The 25150-nt window shown below is 33.2% G+C and overlaps 1 protein-coding gene across 3 annotated transcripts in view; it reads left to right on the top strand.

Annotated features, from left to right (window-relative positions):
- The window catches only part of PDS5B (PDS5 cohesin associated factor B), a 189151-nt gene that overhangs the window by 83328 nt on the left and 80673 nt on the right, over positions 1-25150 (top strand). For all 3 annotated transcript variants that reach the window (XM_027557450.1, XM_027557448.1, XM_027557449.1), the window contains exons 7-13: positions 303-383; positions 4698-4838; positions 6941-7056; positions 9825-9919; positions 16754-16899; positions 19068-19219; positions 20439-20552. In XM_027557450.1, coding sequence (XP_027413251.1) covers positions 303-383; positions 4698-4838; positions 6941-7056; positions 9825-9919; positions 16754-16899; positions 19068-19219; positions 20439-20552 — 845 coding nt within the window. The remainder of the gene's footprint in view (positions 1-302; positions 384-4697; positions 4839-6940; positions 7057-9824; positions 9920-16753; positions 16900-19067; positions 19220-20438; positions 20553-25150) is intronic.

Genomic DNA, 25150 nt, shown 5'->3' with positions numbered 1-25150 from the left:
AAATCCAATGGACAGAGGACCCTGGCGGGCTGCAGTCCATGGTGTTGCAAAAGAGTCAGACATGGCTTAGCGACTAAGCATGCCCATATTATGTATTAAAATACTAAATGGGGATCTTAAGATCTACTAGACTACTTAGTCTTCAGAGAAAAGTGTCTTTGCTGTCTCCCTTTTATTCAAATTGAATTTTAGAGTTTTCTCATTCATTTATTTACTTAAGAGTAGCTTTTTGAATACAGGTAACATTTCTTTTTTCATATTTAGTGGTGTATAATATAGGTATTTTTCCCCTCCACCCTCAGAATTTAAACAAGCAAGCATACGATTTGGCAAAGGCTTTACTGAAGAGGACAGCTCAAGCTATTGAACCATATATTACGAATGTAAGTCTTCTTTGTCCAATTGGTTATCAGAAAGAGTAGCCAAAATTTTAAAGACTGCTTGAAGCAGAATTTTGGCAAGTAGTACATACTTCAGGATTTTTATTGTTTTAATCATTAAGTGTATTTTCTTTCCCCTTCTTATTTAAAATTGTTATTGGTTAATATTTTCTAGATTACCTCTATCTTTTTGTTCATTTTCTTCTTTCAAATTGTGTAGTAACTAAAACAGTTTTTATTTTGGTTAGCAAACTATACTGTTTTATTGTTGGAAATTGAGTTAAATGTAATTAGATAAATCATATGGAACTTTTCATTATTCAGAGAAGTTGCTTACAGCTTTTTGGAAATTAAATTGATTTGTACAAGAAGAAGATATGAACTAATATCAAGACATAAAAATTGAAGGCAAGTATGAATGACAGCAATGTGGTGAAAGTTGCCTATCTTATTCTCCTTGGGATAGATTCCATATAAATCTACCTTTTCTGAGAATGGGAAAGAATTGCAGTGAAAAAGCCCTTTCATTATCATCTCAGGTCTACTTACTGAAGATTGACCTTCTTCTCTGTTTTCAGGAGAAATGTATTCTGTCTGTTAGGTTCACTGATAGAAGCTTGTTGAGGTTTTATTTTACCCCCGCAGTTCTGGTGAGCTGCACAACTCTAGATGGCACCATTCACATTGTATTCCATGTGAATTGGTTCCATCCAATGGAGCAGATCCAGAACACAGTCTTGATGTTGGCCTCTGGAATTGTGTAGCAGGTCTGTCTCCACCCTGCCTTCCACTTTTATCCACATCTGAAAATGTAAAGTATGTAAATATGTCTTCTTGGAAAAATTTAAGAAGGAAAGTCTTTTGTAATTATGTATTTAATTTTCTAGAAGTTTATTGAAGGAGATTTTTTTCTTGAAGCATACAAAATTTAATTTGGTATATAAAAATGTATCATGGAAATGGAACAATACCTTGGTAAATTCCAGTCTTCGTTGCTGGCTTACTGCTTAAATAGTTGTAAGCACGTGATGATTTGGAAAAATGTATTTGATTTATAAAGAAACTGTTTTGAAGAGTGAACTTTGAGAAACTGGAGACTTGAATTATGTAATCTGTCTGAATAGCTCCAGTAAGATTTCCAGGGAATTCTTAAATACTGATTTCTGCAAGTTTTGTGAGTGTTGTGTATTGGCTGGAATAAATTGCTTAGATTGAGTGGATTGAGTTCTTTTTGTATGACACAATGGCACTTGAAATCTGTAGAGCCACATTTAAGCATTATTAAGTACTCTTATTAAGTACCCCTTCCCTTTTCCTTTGCTTCAAGTGCCTGTGAATGATTGTCTCCATGGATTTTAGATACACTAGGTGAGCTCCTCCTGGTGGTCACTTATTTAAGCTGATACTGCCAAGCCAGTTTTTTTAGGGAAACACTTTTTCTGATGCCGTTTTCTGGTACAAAAATAAGAAAATAACACTGTATACTATGTTGGTATGTTTTCTAGGATTGGGAAAATAAACATTTGATTGGGTAATAAAAAAAATATTTGGAATAGAATGAGGTGATTAGGTTCATTATACTGTTCTCTCAACATCTGTGTATGTCTGAAAATATTTATGATAAAAGCTAAAAGAAAGATAAAAACACTTCTAATAATCCCAGATATATCAAGGTAAAAACATTTCCCTGTCACTTACACCTTATGTTTCCTGCTCTTAGTTCTTGCTACAGATAATAGACAGCCCACTCTATACTTTGTCTTTATCAGAAGCTGGGGATGGGGGCAGGAGATACAGGATGAGTAGAATGGTCTGAGCACACCTTCAGTTCCATATTTATTCCAAGTACTCTGTCACTATTTTCTTCTCTCTCCCTGTTTTCCTTTTTTTCTTGTTCCCCTGCTTTATTCGATAGTTGGCTAATATGTCATTAAGAATTGCTTTTTTTCCCTTCTCCTGTTCTCCCTTCTAAATCTACTTAAGTTTTCTACTGCAGACCTATACAATTACATGTAAAATACTTTCTGGTGAGCTTAATTGTCTTGTGGGGTTTTAGTACAGTGTAAAAATCATTCTCAGTCTTTTTGGACTTGTACATGTAAAGCCACTGTTCATTTATCTTCCTAGTAGAGAACTAACAAGCAAAAATAGAGGTAGGCTATCAAGGTAATATAACCCCACTTCTGTCTCTTTTTTACTTGTGTCTTTTTTCACTCTCATGCATATAGACACATTGAAGGTTTTTTTTTTTATAGATAGTGATGTTTTTATATATAGAACTTAAGAAGTCATGTTGGTGTTACGAGTTATTTTTTAAAATAGAATTTGTAATTTGACAACTCACAAAACTATAAAGTACATGTACGTAATTAAAAAGGTACAACAGTATCAAAAACAGAAAGTACATAGTGACAGTTCAAAAAATTCCCTATATGGATCACTTCTTGGTAATATTACTTTTTACCAGATCTTTTTAATGGCAGGTTTTAGGGGATGGCACAAAATTATTTTGTTGCATTGAAAAAATATGTTGTTTGTCTTGATACAGTTAAAATTTGGTTAAATTGCTTAATCTCACTTAGTGTCAGTTATTTTGTAACTAAAGTTGATCATCTAAATTTAAGGTAGAATTTCTTACCAGTGTTTAACTTATTCCCCTTACTTCTTTCATCAGGAGGCAGTTGTTATTTAACGTTATGTGAAAATTAGTTACCATTTGTAATGGAAAGACTCATGTTTTTTAGAGGGAGATACTTCAGTCAAATATGTATTTGCTTCTGCTGAAGTATACACCTCAGGAAGTTGTTTTACTTATAGTTGTATCATAGTACCTGTTACACATCATTCATTCATTTAAACTGAATTTAAACTGTCAGGCATTGTACTAGGCTCTTGTTATACAGCGAAGACTGATTTGGAGATGCGTGGAGATTGTAAGTGTCAAATAAATGTTTTTGATGAAATTTGCAAGAAGTTAAACGAGGCAATGTTTTTTTTCCCCCACTTCCATTTTCAAATGAGCTTTCCCAGACTGATGGAAGTTTTTCCCAGACTGATGATTTGAGCACCAAGGTGGCCAGATTGAAAAGAATTATCTTTTGTTAAGGAAAGCTGTATTTATTTTTAAACAGGAGAAAGTTTTTGAATGGAAAAAAAAAAGCCATTTTATCTTCAATTTGAATGAGAATTTAATCTTTGATGTCTTGAAATTCTTTTCACACAAAATTGATGAACATCACAGACAAACAACTTATTTTTAAAACCAATAAATAATAGTAGAATAGAATTTTTTATTTTCTTCCCTCATGGTTAGGTAGTTTGTACAGGTTCATAAGTCCAAAGAACTTCATTTAAAAACAACCCAAGAACTACAGGCCAGCAGAGAAGATGTTGAAATGGAAGTCTTTGACTGTACTTTCCAGATAGAAAACCTAATTAAGCCAAGTTGTATGTTAATTGTCACAGAAAGAAGAGATCAGAGCAGTTTGTATGATGTAGAGAATACTCAATGCCTTTTTCAAGGAGATAATATGTAGGATATTCTGTGGGTTAATTTTTTTACATCTTTGGAAGACTTTAAATAGATAGGAACTTGATCATTACGCCATGGGGTTTTTTTTTTTTACCATTTTCAGTAGTAATGTGATAAATGTTTTGAGTGTAGAAGGTAGTGCTGGCTGCTTATAGAAGAAATATGTTCACATTTGGATTTTCTTTTGTTTGTGTGTGCTTTTAATTGGAATTTAATTAGTGCTATAAACCTTTGTGTGGGTGTATATGTATATACACATTGTTTATCAGAATATAAAAGAAGATAAAAAGTATTAGATGTTGTTTTACATTGTAAATATAAAATTACATATTTTAAAAGTGGCATTGGCTCCTACTATGAAGGTGTAAGGCTTTGTCGTCCATGCTGTTCTCTCCCATACTGCTGTGATGAACAAAATGTGATCCTTGCCCTTAAGAAATTTATCTAGTAGAGAAACTAAGACGTGTATGCAAATAACTGTGATACACAGTAAAATATGGTAAGTACCATAATGGGGAATAAAATGTGTTTGGTAAGTAGGATGTTTATTGATATGCTAATTGATAAATCAATAGAAATTTCTTGTCTTTTACTATGTATGAGATGAATTCTGTGTTTTATCTTTTTTGGTGACCTGTAGTGGTTTCCCACCTTCTGTTAGAAAACATTTTGATATGCCTGTTTTGACTTTGTATAGAATATTAATGAATTTAATGAAATAATAAAATTTCAGGAAATTCACTTTATCCATGGTACTTCTATTAATAAATTTTTTTTCTCAAAAGTTTTTTAATCAGGTTCTGATGCTTGGGAAAACATCTATCAGCGATTTGTCAGAGCATGTCTTTGACTTAATTTTGGAGCTCTATAATATTGATAGTCATTTGCTGCTCTCAGTTTTACCCCAGCTTGAATTTAAATTGAAGGTAACTATTGTAAAAACATGGTTTTATCAACTAGATTATCAAAAACCATTATTTGTGGCTTTTTAATCCTTCAGTGGTTTTAACTGAATGTTCTAAGTGTGATGGTGTATTACTGTTACTTATTTACATGTTTGTGCCTTGCCTGTTTGTGTATTGCTAGTGGCTGTCATGGTGCCTAGCAGATTGAATCTGCTTATAATTAATGATTAGCAGGATGAAAGTTTTCCAGTTGATGTTTTCTGGGTTGTGACTAATTTTTTCGTTTCTAAGGCATAGTTTATAGTGGTTCCCCAGACCCTTTGATTGTGCCATAAAAATGGTTTAGAGTCTGTTATCCACATAGGGTGAAATATTTTTCTTTATGAGTGTTATCTTTGCTTGCCTAGCCTGTATCGAAAGAGCCTTTGCTTTTCAGATGACTTTCTAGAATCTATTGCCTTGGCATTAAATTATGCCATCAAATTGAGTTTCATTTGCAGGTTTTGGGCATATTTTTCTCTCTCAGATTGTTACATAAAGATTAAATAAATCTGGTTATAATTAATACTTTTTGATGAACCACACTGTACCACCCAGAAAAGTTGTTAAATGATTTATGTGTTGTTTCTTGTTTCTAAAATTTTGAATTTGTCTCTTTGAAAGCTACAGAATAATCTGTGTTGATAGTGTAATTACCCCCAAAATGCAGCAAATAATTATTTTATTCTGGGTATCTTTTTGATGTATTTGCCAACTGAGCCATTTGATTCACTAGCCTTCCTATGCCTCCTCTTTTCATATCACTAACAATTTTGATGAGGCTGAAGGCAGTCATACCTTTAATTATTTGTTGGCTTGATTTCATCTAATAAAAATATTAAATACTATAAGAAATATAAGAATAAGAAATTAGCATTGCTGCTTCCAGTAGATTTAACATCCATTATGGGAGGGAGAGGAAAAATCCATATCTAATAAGAGGCCGGATATTATAAGTATCATAAAAGATACAAACAGCATACAGTTAAAGCAAAGGGAACAGCATGCAGAAACACAGAGAGGTAGGAAGGTGCTGATTGAATTTGCAGAACATGAATTACAGTTTCGTGGTTGCATAAAGTCAGTTTAAATCATCCTTGTCTGCCCATTAGAATCTTTACCTGTGGAGCCTTAAGAAACAGACAGATGTGCAGGCATTAACCTAAATCAGAATTTCAGGCAGTGGAGTTCAGAGATGAGTTTTTGGTTAGCTGTTTTTATTTTTAAAAGCTTACAGGTCATTCTAATGTTCAGTCAGGTTTGAAATGTACTTTTTTGGAGGAATAGCGAAAGAAATAATAAAGAGGAGTCAGGTCATATCATAGTCTTTAAATGCTTGGCTTTGGCATTGGTTTAAAATTTTAAAAGAAATCTATACAGTGCCATCTAAGTAACTTGATTATTAATGCTTTGTAACAGTCTCACATTTTGTGTTTAAGTCTAGTATTGTGGCTGGCTCATTCATTTAAATGTTGTCATGTATTAGAGGCACCAAAATCAATAATGAAGTTTGATTTCTTATCTGCAGAGTACTGTGTTGTATGTATAACAGAGACTTTAGTTTTCTTATCTGTGAGGCTTCATCACATTGTTAAACACCATTAGGAATCTGCTGTATGTAGATGAACTGACTCTCCTTTTGGGAGATTTAGTGCTTATTTATTTCTACAAAGGGCTTAAACAGTCATGCATAATTCTCTCTTTACTGTAGGCTTGGCCTCTGTCAGTGTCTATTCTTAAAAACCACAGATAGTTTTTCAAGGGTCCCAAGTTGGTTTGATGTGAATTAGTTTTTGATTTTGAATGGAAACAAGCCTCAATTGTAGGCCAAGCCATTAAGTGTTAATCAAACTTGGGGGTGAATTTTCATGTAGAGGAGTACTCCTTTAATGTAATTTGAGATGATTAGAGCATTGAAGATAACATTTAATTCTGTGAAAAATATATTGAACATTTTTTTGTGTATAATTTTTCAACTGAAATTCATAGAAAGTTTTCAAGGTTTTTTAAGGGAAATAATGGGAAAAATTATTCTGAGTATATCTACCTCATGGTTGTAAAGCTGTGGTTGTGTTTTGTTTTAGAGCAATGATAATGAGGAACGTCTTCAAGTTGTTAAACTACTGGCAAAAATGTTTGGGGCAAAGGATTCAGAATTGGCTTCTCAAAACAAACCACTTTGGCAGTGTTACTTGGGCAGGTATATGATTTTGGTGTCCTATTTTAAAGTAATATGTGTTTATGTCTACTTATTAATTTAAAACAACATCCACATTTAGGATTTTTTTGTAAATGAAGGATTTTGTATTTTGAAATTTTTGATGCTGATAGTGATTGGCCATGTTTACAAATTCCCCTTCTTTGTCTTCAGAAAAATTTTTTTTTTTAGTAATTTTTAAAAGATGATATATTTAAATTAAAAAAAAGATGATATATTTAAATAGCCATCTTACAAAGTATTATAATCATGAAATGGAAGTGTATTATTACATAGCGGTGATTCATTCCAACTGCAAATACATCATTGTGAGATATAGCCCCTCCACAAAAAAAAATTATATTTAGTTAGATTATTTGGAGATTTGTAAGGATAAGAGTATCCATAGAATGGGTAAATAAATGATTGTGTATGTTTCCCCTACTAACCTCCTTTCTACATTTCTTATGATAATGAAGAATTGATAATCTGGGCTTTCTTGTATGCTTTTAATGATCTACAAACCTTCTGAAATTGGTTGCAAAATTTGAATGTGTTTGTGTATTTTTTTGTGTGAGGAATTTATTACTTTTCTAAAGATGTCCCTGATCTTGAATATATTAAAACCACTTCTCAGTGTCCTGGCTGAAACCTACTTTGACCTTGAGGATAGAGGAGGATTCCACCCCCCACCCCCTCTTTTTTTATTATGCTTATAACAAATAATGCAGTTAAGTCATAAATAAACAAGTAAATAAGATTGAATCTTATTCTATTTTCTTTGTATTGAAATATTTGCATTGTTACTGCCATTTTTCTTTCTATTTCACTACCAGAGCCATCAGTGATTATAATACATTTAATCTCTTCTGGACTTGTTTTTTCTAATTTGTTAAATGAAGAGATAAGCCTTTATACATTTAAGCGCTAAATTTTTTTTTGATTTCTTATTTCTTATGTAGCTCAATAATAATATTTAACAAGGCGTGTTAAACTGATAAATCTTAGACCATTGTCATTTTGAGTTTGATTTCTGGATTTTTTCACCTTAATAAGCAAGAGGGCACAATATTTTATGTTTAAATTATGCAACTACTAATAAAGTCAAAATGTATTTTATTTGATGTGTTAAAAACAAAAAATATAATTTTACGTAAAGACATTTAATATATCTTTAAATCAGGACTTGGATTCACCAGACCATTGTAGAATTTTAATTTAAATTTGTTACCTTTTTATTATATTGTAGTTTTTCCTTGTATTATTAATGGCATAAACAATCATATATTACCCATTTTAAGGAGCTAGAGTATTTATTTAAAGATGTCTTTTAATGGTTAAATGGTACATGTTTAGTTGAGAAGGTAGAGTACATAGATTGAGTATTTAGATTCAAATTACTCAGGAAACCATATGAGAATAAAGACTAGATTTTATGTAACTTTTTTTGAGTATACTTCATGAAGCATTTTGTTTCCCATAATATTAAGCTTTTATGAGTAATTTGTTACTCATTCAGTAGACTGCTATTTATCTTTTTGTTGCTAAATTTTATCTCTTACGGTATTAGGTGGTATAAGATTGGGAAACTTTTTGATCTCTGAGAATTAAGACATCCAAAAATGTTGAATGGAAAATCTTGTTCTTCTTACTCAATGTATTTTTTTTTAATCTCTGTTTTGTACTTCATAATGAATTTAGGTATATTATAGGCTTTGAACATTGGTGGTTTAGAGATAACTAGACTATATGTTTCCTGATGGAGGAACATGATACTGTATCCAGTAGTTTTGCTTTAAAAAAAATGAACCTGAATATGATCAAATCTGTAGACCTGATTACTAATTTGCAGGATTTAGGAGAGAGGGGAACCTGGTAGTTGACATCAGAATGATAAGATTAGTACAGTCTAAACTGTGAAAAGCCACTACATACATAAACACAAAACAGTTGGTTCACCAGGTTATAAGGGAAAAGAAAAAGAGAGGGGAAATATAAAAGTTAAAGATAGTTAACACATCAGCCAAAAAGTTTTAACTTTCCAGAGATGCATACTGAGATACCTACATTTTTATGTAAACATTTGATGTTAATATTTTAAATTTTTAATATTTTTAATATTTTAATTTTTGAATTAATTTTAATATTTAAAATTTTAATAATTAATTAAATCTTTAATATTTTGAAAACGTGAGAGTCATTAATTTAGTTGATGTTAGTGTAATGTTAGTTAATGTTAGTGTAAATAATTATGATGGTTAACTATAATAGAAGTAATTATTGGCACAATTTTAAAGTCATAAAATAATACAGGGTTTAGTACAGGATCTGTGAAACATTTGTGAATGTTCTCTATTTAAGAAAGAATAATTTGAGGAAGAGTTCTCATTTCAATATGGGATTTAATAATGTATCCATGAACTATGTATATACTTAACACTTGCATAAGCATATATATTTGAAAGTATAATATTTATAGGAAAAATTTTGTCATTCCAGTTCTTATTTTTGAGCCAAATGTGTATTGTTTAAACATGCTGCCAAAAGTACATAGTTCTCACAGGAGATTGACCTAGTTTAATATAAAGGTTCCATAGCATTTGTACATACATAGTTTACAAATCTTTGTTAAGATATTCTTTTATGCTTTGAATTATGCTGTATAAAGTATTTTTTCTTTTAATTAGAGAAATAAATATAAATCAAGTGCAGATTGAACACATCTGTTTCTCTTATACTAAAGATTACTCTGTGCTTTTGTATTTTTTCAGGTTTAATGATATCCATGTACCAATCCGCCTGGAATGTGTGAAATTTGCTAGCCATTGTCTCATGAACCATCCTGATTTAGCAAAGGACTTAACAGGTAGTTTATACCCATAATGGCAAATATTCCTTGGTGCTCTTTGGAGAAAAAAAAAAGATAGGCTTTATGTATAGGACAAAAACCTTCTGTTTTGTACCTTTTTTGTGATTTTAGTGGGTGAAGTCTTCAAATTCACCATCATGGTAGTTACTCTCTGAAGCTGGAATTTTGCCTCCTAGTACATAGGCTACAATCACACACATAAAAAGTAGTGTTATCAGAGGCAGTGTTGGTTTCTTTTTTGTTGTTTTTTGTTTTTTGTTTTTTGTTTTTTTGTGGTGTTTTTTTTTGTTTGTTTGTTTTTTTTTTATTTTATTTTATTTTTAAACTTTACATAATTGTATTAGTTTTGACAAATATCAAAATGAATCCACCACAGGTATACATGTGTTCCCCATCCTGAACCCTCCTCCCTCCTCCCTCCCCATACCATCCCTCTGGGTCGTCCCAGTGCACCAGCCCCAAGCATCCAGTATCGTGGATCGAACCTGGACTGGCAACTCGTTCCTTACATGATATTTTACATGTTACAATGTCATTCTCCCACATCTTCCCACCCTCTCCCTCTCCCACAGAGTCCATAAGACTGTTCTATACATCAGTGTCTCTTTTGCTGTCTCGTACACAGGGTTATTGTTACCATCTTTCTAAATTCCATATATATGCGTTAGAATACTGTATTTATGTTTTTCCTTCTGGCTTACTTCACTCTGTATAATAGGCTCCAGTTTCATCCACCTCATTAGAACTGATTCAAATGTATTCTTTTTAATGGCTGAGTAATACTCCATTGTGTATATGTACCACAGCTTTCTTATCCATTCATCTGCTGATGGACATCTAGGTTGCTTCCATGTCTTGGCTATTATAAACAGTGCTGCGATGAACATTGGGGTACACGTGTCTCTTTCCCTTCTGGTTTCCTCAGTGTGTATGCCCAGCAGTGGGGTTGCTGGATCATAAGGCAGTTCTATTTCCAGTTTTTTAAGGAATCTCCACACTGTTCTCCATAGTGGCTGTACTAGTTTGCATTCCCACCAACAGTGTAAGAGGGTTCCCTTTTCTCCACACCCTCTCCAGCATTTATTATTTGTAGACTTTTGGATTGCAGCCATTCTGACTGGTGTGAAATGGTACCTCATAGTGGTTTTGATTTGCATTTCTCTGATAATGAGTGATGTTGAGCATCTTTTCATGTGTTTGTTAGCCATCTGTATGTCTTTTTTGGAGAAATGTCTATTTAGTTCTTTGGCCCATTTTTCACCTTTTTCTCAAGCGCACATGGAACCTTCTCCAGGATAGATCACATCCTGGGCCATAAAGCTAGCCTTGGTAAATTCAAAAAGATAGAAATCATTCCAAGCATTTTTTCTGACCACAATGCAGTAAGATTAGATCTCAATTACAGGAGAAAAACTATTAAAAATTCCAACATATGGAGGCTGAACAACACGCTGCTGAATAACCAACAAATCACAGAAGAAATCAAAAAAGAAATCAAAATTTGCATAGAAACGAATGAAAATGAAAACACAACAACCCAAAACCTGTGGGACACGGTAAAAGCAGTCCTAAGGGGAAAGTTCATAGCAATACAGGCACACCTCAAGAAACAAGAAAAAAGTCAAATAAATAACCTAACTCTACACCTAAAGCAACTAGAAAAGGAAGAAATGAAGAACCCCAGGGTTAGTAGAAGGAAAGAAATCTTAAAAATTAGAGCAGAAATAAATGCAAAAGAAACAAAAGAGACCATAGCAAAAATCAACAAAACCAAAAGCTGGTTCTTTGAAAGGATAAATAAAATTGACAAACCATTAGCCAGACTCATCAAGAAACAAAGGGAGAAAAATCAAATCAACAAAATTAGAAACGAAAATGGAGAGATCACAACAGACAACACAGAAATACAAAGGATCATAAGAGACTACTATCAACAATTATATGCCAATAAAATGGACAACGTGGAAGAAATGGACAAATTCTTAGAAAAGTACAACTTTCCAAAACTGGACCAGGAAGAAATAGAAAATCTTAACAGACCCATCACAAGCATGGAAATTGAAACTGTAATCAAAAATCTTCCAGCAAACAAAAGCCCAGGTCCAGACGGCTTCACAGCTGAATTCTACCAAAAATTTAGAGAAGAGCTAACACCTATCCTGCTCAAACTCTTCCAGAAAATTGCAGAGGAAGGTAAACTTCCAAACTCATTCTATGAGGCCACCATCACCCTAATACCAAAACCTGACAAAGATCCCACAAAAAAAGAAAACTACAGGCCAATATCACTGATGAACATAGATGCAAAAATCCTTAACAAAATTCTAGCAATCAGAATCCAACAACACATTAAAAAGATCATACACCATGATCAAGTGGGCTTTATCCCAGGGATGCAAGGATTCTTCAATATCCGCAAATCAGTCAATGTAATACACCACATTAACAAATTGAAAAATAAAAACCATATGATTATCTCAATAGATGCAGAGAAAGCCTTTGACAAAATTCAACATCCATTTATGATAAAAACTCTCCAGAAAGCAGGAATAGAAGGAACATACCTCAACATAATAAAAGCTATATATGACAAACCCACAGCAAACATTATCCTCAATGGTGAAAAATTGAAAGCATTTCCTCTAAAGTCAGGAACAAGACAAGGGTGCCCACTTTCACCATTACTATTCAACATAGTTTTGGAAGTTTTGGCCACAGCAATCAGAGCAGAAAAAGAAATCAAAGGAATCCAAATTGGAAAAGAAGAAGTAAAACTCTCACTATTTGCAGATGACATGATCCTCTACATAGAAAACCCTAAAGAGTCCACCAGAAAATTACTAGAAATAATCAATGACTACAGTAAAGTTGCAGGATATAAAATCAACACACAGAAATCCCTTGCATTCCTATACACTAATAATGAGAAAACAGAAAGAGAAATTAAGGAAACAATTCCATTCACCATTGCAACGGAAAGAATAAAATACTTAGGAATATATCTACCTAAAGAAACTAAAGACCTATATATAGAAAACTATAAAACACTGGTGAAAGAAATCAAAGAGGACACTAATAGATGGAGAAATATACCATGTTCATGGATTGGAAGAATCAATATAGTGAAAATGAGTATACTACCCAAAGCAATTTATAGATTCAACGCAATCCCTATCAAGCTACCAACAGTATTCTTCACAGAGCTAGAACAAATAATTTCACAATTTGTATGGAAATACAAAAAACCTCGAATAGCCAAAGCGATCTTGAGAAAGAAGAATGGAACTGGAGGAATCAACCTACCTGACTTCAGGCTCTACTACAAAGCCACAGTCATCAAGACAGTATGGTACTGGCACAAAGACAGAAATATTGATCAATGGAATAAAATAGAAAGCCCAGAGATAAATCCACGCACATATGGACACCTTATCTTCGACAAAGGAGGCAAGAATATACAATGGATTAAAGACAATCTCTTTAACAAGTGGTGCTGGGAAATCTGGTCAACCACTTGTAAAAGAATGAAACTGGACCACTTTCTAACACCATACACAAAAATAAACTCAAAATGGATTAAAGATCTAAACGTAAGACCAGAAACTATAAAACTCCTAGAGGAGAACATAGGCAAAACACTTTCCGACATACATCACAGCAGGATCCTCTATGACCCACCTCCCAGAATATTGGAAATAAAAACAAAAATAAACAAATGGGACCTAATTAACCTTAAAAGCTTCTGCACATCAAAGGAAACTAATAGCAAGGTGAAAAGACAGCCTTCAGAATGGGAGAAAATAATAGCAAATGAAGCAACTGACAAACAACTAATCTCAAGAATATACAAGCAACTCCTACAGCTCAACTCCAGTGTTGGTTTCTTAATTTAAGAACAATTCTGAAAGTATTTCAGACATTCAGATTTGAATAGGTCTTGACTTTGAATACATTATAAGACTTCAGTGGTCTTTAATATTTTGAAAACTTATGTGAGAGTCATTAATTTATAAACTAACCATGCTTAATGGAGATAACTTTCCTGAAATCTGTAAATTCATAAGGTATTTCACTTTTTATAGTAATGGGAATATTATGTATCTGCTGCTAAGTCGCTTCAGTCGTGTCAGACTCTCTGCAACCCCATAGACGGCAGCCCACCAGGCTCTGCCGTCCCTGGGATTCTCCAGGCAAGAACACTGGAGTGGGTTGCCATTGCCTTCTCCATTGTGTAAAAGTGAAAGTGAAGTCGCTCAGTCACGTCTGACTCCTAGCGACCCCATGGACTGCAGCCTACCAGGCTCCTCCATCCATGGGATTTTCTAGGCAAGAGTACTGGAGTGGCTTGCCATTGCCTTCTCATTATGTATCTAACTGTTGCCAGATATGAAATCATGAAATAGTTCAGAAAATATAGATGAATATAGCAGCCACTGTCTTCCTCAGAAATGTTAGTATTTTGCTGTATTAGTTTAGGAGATTAAAAGAGAAAAAGAAAATACATTGTAGATACAGTTGAAACACTTTTCACAAGGGATTCTTTTTTCCTACTTTAAGTAACTTCTCTATTAAATTTGGTCTACAACCTGTTCATGTTTTTCTATGTTGCATGTGTACATATCTATAAATTATATGTAGTATTCTTAAAGTGATTTAAAAATTTTATTGAAAATATATATTGAATTTGACATAGTTGAACTTATTCCTATGATCTTATTTTGTGTTTTCTATTTTACACACCTATTCTTTGCTTCTCTTATTTCTATTTTTCCTCTCATCTGCTCAGTGTATTTTCTTCTCTTTTTTCTGTTTTTATCCCCATGGGCCTGAAAGTTACATTCTCCTTCATGCTTTCACCGCATAGTTGACTAATTAAGTCTAAAGTTAATCAGAATACTAGCTTCTTTCTGAGCAATCAAGGACCCTTGAATACTTGAACTCTGAGCAGTCTCTTCCCCAACTTTCATATTATTGGTTATTATTATTGGGTTGGCCTTCAGGTTTTTAACTTAAAAATAAAACACACACTTTGCATTTACCAAAAACTTTATTAAACTTTATATTCACTGTGAACTTTATTTAACTTCATATTCACTGTTTCGTTTCCCAACCTTCTACCATTTTTCAGGCAACTTCATAATTTCATCTTTTCAAAACTTTATCTTTTTGAGCAAACAACTGTTTCAGGTGCCTTTTACAGTCATCCACAGAATTGAAAATTTTTTTTTGTAAAGACTGAAATAAATGGAAAACCAAAGGTACAATGTCTGGTGAATAATGCAAGGAATCAGAACTTCCCAGCCAATCTGTAACAGTTTTGGCCTGGTCATCAAGGAAGCATGCAGTCTTGCATTATCCTGATGGAAGACTGTGTTTTCTGTTGACTGATTCCAGATGCTTTTTGTTGAGTGCTGCTTTCAGTTGGTCTAATTGGGACCAGTACTTGTTGGGATTAATTATTTGGTTTTCTGGAAGGAGCTTATAATAAAGGACTCCCTTCCAGTTCCACCATATATACAGCATCACCTTTGGATGAAGACTGGCCTTTGGTGTCTTGTTCTGCAATTTCTTCTGTTCTGTATTATTGTACTGTATTATTGTATTGTATTATTGTATCCACTTTTCATTGCCTATCACACATACTGTCTTTCTCACTGTTTGAAATAATTCCATTTGGTAGAGAATGCTCAAGGTGGAGGAGCTTAGGACCTGGGCATTGGTTTTATGAGCTTTTACATTGTATTTGTTAACTGTTCATTTATTGAGTAGTAAATCCATTTACAATCATAAGCACTGTGTGTTGTTTATAGACATGGCTATATATGTTACTCCAGATCCGAACAACAAAATTATATCTTACTAGTCTTCTAATTAAAAAGCTGAATAATAATTTATGTTCACTTGTGGTGAAAGTGAAAATGAAGGTGCTCAGTCTTGTCCGATTCTTTGCAACCCCATGGACTATAGCCTGCCAGGCTCCTCCATCCATGGGATTTCCCAGGGAAGAATACTGGAATGGATTGCCATTTCCTTCTCCAGGGGATCTTCCCGACCCAGGCATCAAACCTGGGTGTCCTGCATTGCAGGCAGACTCTTTACCATCTGAGCCACCAGGGAATATATTCATTTATGGTACCTCTTCCTTAAGCCTAATAATATATCATTACTGAAGATTGTTCATTTTTTTTTTTTCAGTTTTCTCAGTGCCAGATCTGAACTCCCATGTTTTTTGCTTTAATATTCTCCTCCAGTCTCTCATAATTGCTTAATGTTTCATTTCTTCTGTCATCCCTTTGGTCTTTCTTTTAGTTGAGTTAAGTGGAATTGTCTTATGCTCTTGCCTGTAATCCTGTTTTTTTGCTGCCATTAAATTAACTTAATCTTTCAATAACCTCACTAAGGGTTTGCTTAGTTAAGGGAGATAGAAACTTATATTCTCTAGTCTTTTCCCAACAGAACCACTTGACTTGAATATTTTAACCATTAAAAAAAAAGTGAAATATTGATATACTTCTTGATTCATTTATGTGGCTTGTTGAATTAATGAGCCTAGGAACTCCTAAGTCATCCACCCTGCCCCATAGATGGGGAGGGGATTTACTACTCAGTTGCATGTAAACTACTGTATTTTGACTGAAGGACTAACCTTCCTTCCTTCTTCCTTCTCTTTCTTCCTTTCTGTCTCTCCTGCTACTAATATTTTTTGAAACATTAAACTTTCTACTTAGGTTTTGTTGTGGTTGTGGTTTACTTTCAAAGGTCTTATGCAATCTTTTAAGACATTTTAATTATCAAAGTTCCATTTTAATAAAATAAAATTTTATCTTTCAGAGTATCTTAAAGTGAGGTCACATGACCCTGAAGAAGCTATTAGGCATGATGTTATTGTGTCTATAGTTACAGCTGCTAAAAAAGATATTCTTCTGGTCAATGATCACTTACTTAATTTTGTGAGAGAGAGAACATTAGACAAACGGGTAAGTAGGAATAATAATTACTAGTAGGTTTGTATTTTGAATACTCGAAGTTTTAATAGAGTTTCACTTGCAAATATTGAGATTTAAATGAAATTAGCTCTTTTTTGGGGGGCAGCATTTTAATATCTAAAATAATGTTTATAAGAAGGTTTTACATTTTGTTACATTAAATTTTGTTCATATTATTTGTTCATCCTCAAATGGGACAGGTCTAAGTGGTAGATTAGTCAGATATTTAACCTGTACACTAATCTTAATAAGTGACTTTGTAAAGAACTCTGACACAACTTCTCTTTTTCCTTTCATACGGGTATCAATTCATAGTCCTCTAGCTGATTGTATTATAATTTCTATGGAATAGAAAATAAAAGATGTTTTCAACATGGCAAAGCTAACCCGAGCAGAGCAGCATGCTTCTCGCCTACTTTCCATGACCCCAGACCTTCTTCCTTGAGCACCAAATAGCTCCACTCATTAGTTAGTGGCTTTCGAACAGGGGACTGACTGTGTCTTGATGTGTTTGTATTCCTTGTTGCCTCGAATGTATTCGGTGCTTAGTATTTCAGTGAATATTCATTCTCCCCTCCTCCCCATTGCCTTTCCTTCATGGCATGGATTTTATAGACTTAGACTTAAGAGTAATTTTGGTGAAAGATGAAAATCTTTGATGTATTTAGGGGTTAATTGGCAAAGAAAGCAGGAGGCTTGTTGGTAGCTATGAATAACTTTAACCAGGCAAATACTTTACAACATTTTGACAGTTGCTTACAGGGTTGATTGTGCTCTCTTCATCATTTAATTCTCTCTTTGATCATGCTGGTTGTGGGTGGAGAATAGATGGACAGGAGTTGCATGGTTTTCTTGTGAAATCTGTAGGTATTCAGAGCAACTTATAAGTTTAGACTTGTCTTTATTGAATATATCAGTAGGGTACTAAACAATGAAAAGGCCAAAAGTTGTAAAGGAAGAAAAAGAGGTTTGCATCATGCTAGGGTGACAGCCTTCCGAGTAATCTTTTTCATGGTCAGAGTTCGTGTGTTGTTGGGATCATGCTTCACATGTGTTTGATCATCGTGTTGTGTTCATTGTAGGACTGTTGGGGTCATTCTGTATATATTGAATACCAAAATGTTGTTAAATGTATTTACATTATTGGCAGTATTACAATTTGCTCTGTATCTTTAAATTCTCCCTAAAACACCAGTTTCAGGAACTAGAGGTAAAATAGGAAATTGGATATACAGTTTTTACAAATGTATTGAATTTTGAGTAAAGCTTTTGAAGTCTTTTATTTCAGTGTTTTTGCAATGGATGGACGAAATAAGGACTACTCTTTACTGTAATTAAAAGAGAAACCAAAAGAAAAATGTTGCTATGACTGCAAAGGATAAATGAATAGTCTTTGCAGATTCGTGAAGTTCTAAATATTACTAACATCCTACTGATTACAGTGCTGTAAAATTTAAGGTTAATCTCATACCGAGATAATTAATGTTAGATATGTAGCAGATACGTACTCATTTAAAAAAATAGTTTGAATATGTTATTCTGACACCTGAATGTCTTTCCCAGGTAAATGAACCACTAATGTGTCTTTACATTCAGCATCTGATAAAGCCACTATTCTATGTACCTTTACAAGTATGTTTAATATAGACCATAATTTGGAAAAATTCTATAAGGAATAGCGCTTAACTGTCTTTGCCTTTTAAAAGTTGGTGTAACATGTTTTCCCTCACTAATTCTAAATGACATTAAGTAGATTGTGATTAAAATTTGTTTTTAGAGGTTGGTAAGGGTCTAAGATATCAAAAGTGAAATTGCTCAGTCGTGTCCGACTCTTTGCGACCCCATGGATTGCAGCTCAAGAGGCTCTTCTGTCCGTGGGATTTTTCCAGGCAAGAATACTGGAGTGGGTTGCCATTTCCTTCTCCAGGAGATATCAAAGCATTAAAATTATTTATATATTAATAGATGTCTATGCTTGATGCAGTAAATATTAAAATAGTAGTTGTATTTTTTCATAGTTATTGCAAATTAACATCTAGTAAGTGAGGTATGATTAAAATATATTGTGTAAAGTAAATAAAAAAGGGGGTAACTAAACTTGAAGGAATTAATATAAGGAGGCATTTTTGAATTATTAAAAAAAATGTTTTTATTTTAAGTGGCGAGTACGCAAAGAAGCCATGATGGGACTTGCCCAGATTTATAAGAAATATGCTTTACAATCAGCAGCTGGGAAAGATGCTGCAAAACAGATTTCATGGATCAAAGACAAATTGCTCCATATATATTATCAAAATAGTATTGATGATAGGTAAGTTAAAAAGACCATAAGTAAAATGTTTGGTGCTTTTTGGTTTTATATAACTTGTTGAGCTGTTGTTTTAGGTGAACTATTTTTTTTTTTTTTATAACTTTAAACTCCATCTTTAGTTTTTACTGCAAGTTAAAAATTTTGAGTGACTAGTTGCTTTCCTGCCAAAGCCATAAATGAAGTAGTGATGTACATATAACTTTAGGGATGGATACATCTTTTATGGTCATTTTCATATACTGTATTTTAATGGAGTAATATTTGAAAGTAGAAATGTATGCAATTATAATTTAAATTTTGTTTCATAGGTAATTGTATTATAAGGATTCACATTGTTTTTCAAATAAAAGTCAAATATACACCTTTTATATTTAGGCATTTTAAATAAAAACAGTTCCTACTTAAGGCTAAAATATAACTTATAAATTTATATATAAAAACACATTATCTGAATATAGTCTTTGTGTTTTTTTATTCCAGTATATAAGATTAGATATTGTATGGAACTTATCCATTCTATAGTTAGTAGACTTGTAAATCCTGCTTGCAGTCTGCATTGACTTGATGAATTTTTAGTGGGGTCCAAATGATCTTACCCATAAGGATCAAAATAAGAAAATTAAGAACCAGTAGAACATCTTAGAATTTTAAGAGGTATAGGAAGTAGAAACTCTTAGGTTGATACTATCTAAGAAATTTCACAGTTACTATTTTTAAAAAATTGACATTTTTAAGCTTTTTGAGCATGTGACAATGCACAGAGATTTGCATTTTGATTTGGTAGCTCTCCTTTCCCCTATTCTTTTTGTTCATCTAGGTCGTTTTTCATGATGATCACTATGGAAACTCAGAAGACAAATATTTCCTTGTTAGTTTTAACTTAGATTAGAATTTGTCACTTGGAAAGTTCTAGTGTAGTTTTTTAACCCTTTATTATTTAGCTAATGAAATTGATCCCCTAGTACATAACTTGCCCAGGGTCATGCAGAAGTAGCTATCTTTGCTAGGTATAGGAGCTTTCTTGTATATCCAGCTACCATTTTTTTTGTGGGGTGGGGGAGGCTCTTCTTGTTAAAGAAATCTTTTGATTTGCAAATCTCATCTCCACTCAGAAAGAAGAAGCTCTCTTATATGTATTTTTATATGTTTTAGAAATTTATATACATATGTAATACATATATTTATAGAAATTAATAGAGTACTTTATGTTTTTTCATAGATTGCTTGTTGAACGGATCTTTGCTCAATACATGGTCCCCCACAATTTGGAAACAACAGAACGCATGAAATGCTTGTATTACTTGTATGCCACCCTGGATTTAAATGCAGTGAAGTATGTTTCAAATGTCAAACTCTGTTCTCTCCATCTTTTGCAGTATACTGGATTTTATGGAAATGAAAACAACTGTATTTTTAATGTCGACAGTTTATGTAATGTACATTGTTTAAATGGTCAGACACAATAGAATACTTGGATATTTTTTCAGAAAGTACTGCTACTAACATGGGATTAACAAGGATTTTTGTAACTAATTGAAAAACAGCTGATTGATTGGGTAGCTTTTAGGATTTAGTTTTTTCTGTTATCTCAAGAAATATTGATGTATTTTTTGTTTTTTGCTTATATTCCTTAAGGCATCAGAAGGGTCCATATTGTGAAAGTAGTACTTTCTTATTTTTACCTGATACTGATTTGAATTATAGTGTAAACCAGTAGGATACATATTTTTGTGCTGCATAATCTCAACAGGTGTTATAGTTTTGCATAAATGTAAGCAAAGATATATTTTTATGACCATGTTTCATTCAAAAAGTGCTTTTGACGGCCTTTGTAAAGAATTGGCACTTTGTACATGGAAGAGGAATTGCCAGTTGAATTGTACTGAGGCTTAGGAAATTGAGGCCTGGAGATTGATATGCTCTAGGTTTCAGAAAGTATAGATCCTTAGTATTCTAGTAAATGGGTAACTTAACCCTCAGCTAATGGGGTTTACAGATGAAGAAATTAGAAGTCTAGGGAGCTGTACCTAATTTTCATTCCTGTCACAGCTTAATGGGATTTTTCACTTCACTTCCCCCACGGAAATTGTTACATGTCTGTTTATATCTTTTACAGAAATGTAGAGAAAAAGATTGTAGGAGAGAAAATGTACATTTCTTAATATTGACTGTATTTCAGGCACAGGAATGTATGTTAACTGTGTCTGCTTTCCTGCTGCAATTGGCAGAGTTGGGTAATTTCAGCAGGGACCTTATGACCCACAAAGCTTGTGAAATTTACCATCTGGCCTTTTACAGAAAAAACTTGGCAACTCCTAGCATAAGTGATATTTTTTCTGTTTTCCACGTGATAAACTGAATCCCACAGAGATCAGTTAACTTGCATAAAATTATGCAAGTAGTAAGAGACAAGGCCAGAATTTGAATTCAGTTCTACCTGGTTCCAAAACTCATTCTTTTTCCATGCATATTGTAAAATATGTTTCCACTGTATTTAATTGATTGTAAAACCTTAAGTTTTCATATGCCAACATCTCTGAAATTGGAATGCATCCTTTTCTTCATGGTGCAGTTGATGGCCTCTTAGCATGGATGAGGTATGATATATATATGTATATCCCTTTTGGAACAAACTATTTTAAGTCACAGCCAGTCTAGATGCCTTGAGTCAGTTCAGCTGTCATTCATGAGTAGTAATGAATTACAGACATTTTTAAGCAAAAAGTGAGAGTTCACCACTCATAGATCCTACTTGAAAAAATTACTAAAGAATAAAAAAGGAAACTAAATCCAGAAGGAATAGGATAGTTTTCTTAAACGAGTGTTGGGATCTATATTAAAAAGTAGGTTAGCATCTAGGCTGACATTGAGTCAACCTACAACAATTTGTGAGCTCGTGAGAGTCCCTGGGATACCCTTTTCTTTCCCTGGGAGGGGGCACACTGTCAGATAACAACATGTTAAGATGGCAGGTAGTGTTCTGATGTTCTTTCGTCGTATAAGAGTGAGGACAGATATGACATGTTGATTAATTAGACCAGCTATACCTATTAAAAATTTGAGTCACCCCTAAAAAAATTTGAGTGTATAACTTGCAAACCCATAGGAGCAAACAACTAATGAAACCGTTAATACCAGAAATGGAAAAGACAATTTAAAAATTTGTGAATAGAATACACAAAACATAAATGTTTCAGAACTAAAATAATATACTGAAAATATATTTTGAGATATACTGAAAAATAATTTCATGGAAAAGCTGAAAGTAAATTCCAATCTGTAGATCAATTGATTTCTACAAAAATGGCTGGTTAGTGCATGAATACTTACCTCTTTTAAGTTAAAATAAGTAAGGTAGGTGTGTGTGTGTGTGTGTGTGTGTGTGTATAACATTTTTGAAATTATTTTTTAAATCAACTTTTTGTAAAGTTTCTTGATACGTTCTATAGACTAAAACATTTGTCAGGTATGTGCACAATATATCTTAGAGCTTATAGTTATGTTTTTAACAATGCTTATGATGTCTTAGCACATATGAAAGTTTTAATTTTATTTATTTTTTATTTATTTATTTTTTTCTGCAGTGGTTTTATTTTTTTTTTTAATTTTATTTTAATTTTTAAACTTTACATAATTGTATTAGTTTTGCCAAATATCAAAATGAATCCATCACAGGTATACATGTGCTCCCCATCCTGAACCCTCCTCCCAAAAGTTTTAATTTTAATATAACCAAATATATCAGTCTTTTTCGGTTTTGCTTGTGCTCTCTCTGCATTTTAAAAATTCTTTTCTATGCTGAGGTTAATTTGTTGTTTTATATTTTTGAATAAAATTTTAAAGATTTGCTTTTCAGATTGAGATCTTTATTCTTCCTGTAATTTATTTTTTGCATGATGTAAAATAAAAATCTTATATTATTTTCTACATGGATATTCAAGTCCATTATTCTCTCTAATGACTTCCCTGTAATACCCACACTCTCAAGTTTCTATACAACTGTGTTATCCATTTGTGAGTTCTCCATTAATTTGATTTGTCTCTTTGTCTGTTACTTCCTATTAATCAACTTTTTCGAATTAACTGGCCAACTATATACCTGATGGTTTTTAACAGTTTATTACTTATTCTTTACGTTTTGTCTGTGGTTATTTTCTCCAAAAGTCTTTACATTCACTGTCATGAAGTATTTTATGCACCCAAAGAAATGATGAGTTTTGAAGCATAGTAATAACTGTCTATGAATCTACCACCCACCCTCTTTCATCCTCCTTCCTCTCAGGAAACCACTAACCTTAATTTTGTGTTTCTCATTTCCTTTTAAAGAATGGTTTTATTATATGTATATATGTATCCCTTAGTTATATATTTTTTGGTTTTGATCATTTTTGAACTTTATAAAAATGGAGTGATTGTGGGTATACTCTTCTGCGATTTTTTTTCCACACCATTCTATAATGTTCCTAAACTTCATCCACTCTCTCTACAGAGCTTATGGGTCATTCATTTTCACTGAGGTATTGAATTACTTTGTCATTATTCCACGGTTTTATTCCATCATCTTGACATTGCAGATCTGAGTGCATGGAAAGAATGGACATTTGTGTTGTTTCCATTTTTTAATAATGCAAATAATGCCTCTGGGAACATTTTCCAGTTTAGTAAACATGCAAGAATTTCTCTGAGGTATAGTTGTGAATGGTTCTCAGATTTGACTACATATTGGAATCATTTGGAAAGGTTTAAAAAACACTGACACATGAATCTCACCCTCAGTTTGTCATTTAATTTGTCTAGTTTGTAGTGTGTGCATTGGGGTTTTTAGAAAAGCATTTCTGGGGATTCTAATGGGCAGACAAGGTTTAGGATCATTGGAGTTACAGCTATGAGTGGAACTGCTGAGGATGCACATTTCCAGCATTATAAACTAGTCAAATCATTTTCCAGTATGATTATACTAATTTATACTCTTGCCAGTGGTTTCTAAGTTTCTCCATCCTCTGTCTGGCATTTTATTTTTTGTGAATCTTTTGGGTATGAAATTTTGTCTCATTTTCTTTCCATTGTCCTGAATACTAATGATGTTGATGTTTTACTTAATGTTTCTGATTTCACCACAGTGCTCACTACTCTGTATTATAATGCCTGTCCTACTTCATGCATTTGTATTACCATTCAAACCCAGAAAGTCATTTGAATTTATGACCTCTAATTAGTTTGAATGGTATTTAAAATAGCTCCTGTGTAACAAGCAGGTTCCTGCTAAGAATTTGTTTGGTAAGGATTTTTATTTATTGAAAGAGCCATATATTTTATTCTGTGATGACGTTCTTTTGGGGGAGACAATGTATCTTCTGTATTTTAGACTTTTTGATATGTACCCACTTTTGGGTCACTAAGTTAACTGAGTATCTTGATGATTAGAGAGGAGAACTGAGGCAGCTTGCGTGCCCTCTGATCATGCTGTGTATTCCCACCTCCTCCAAGTTGCCCAGAGCAGCTGTTATCCGTGAGAGTAAGTGGTACTATCAGGTGTCCTGGTGGTGTCTTCTCCTTCATCGATCAGACTCTTCTTCTAGACAGTTCTGTACTGCTGAGTCTGACGGGTAGTTTGCCATTTGAGAGCAGAAGATTGGAGGAGAGGTTCTCGTTAACATTTGACAGGTTTCTATAGCTCAGTGGCAGTTCTGTTTCTTTGAAATGACACAAACGTAGTGCATTGGTGCAAATGAGGAGAAGCCCGGGTGAGGGGACTAGTTGTCTACTTAAAATGTCACTTAATCAAAAAAAAAAAAAAAAAGTCAACAAATGTAAGAGTATCCAGGCTCTAGTCAGATTTTTCACTTTTATTTAGTGACAGAGCTGGAATTCAGACTAATATTGAATGAATGGATGGATACTTGTCTTCCTAGTACAGTAATACTGCTTCCA

Source organism: Bos indicus x Bos taurus, chromosome 12, assembly GCF_003369695.1.
Source record: "Bos indicus x Bos taurus breed Angus x Brahman F1 hybrid chromosome 12, Bos_hybrid_MaternalHap_v2.0, whole genome shotgun sequence".
NCBI lineage: Eukaryota > Metazoa > Chordata > Mammalia > Artiodactyla > Bovidae > Bos > Bos indicus x Bos taurus.
Note: the sequence above shows the minus strand (reverse complement) of the source record. Positions and strands in the feature narration are given on the sequence as shown.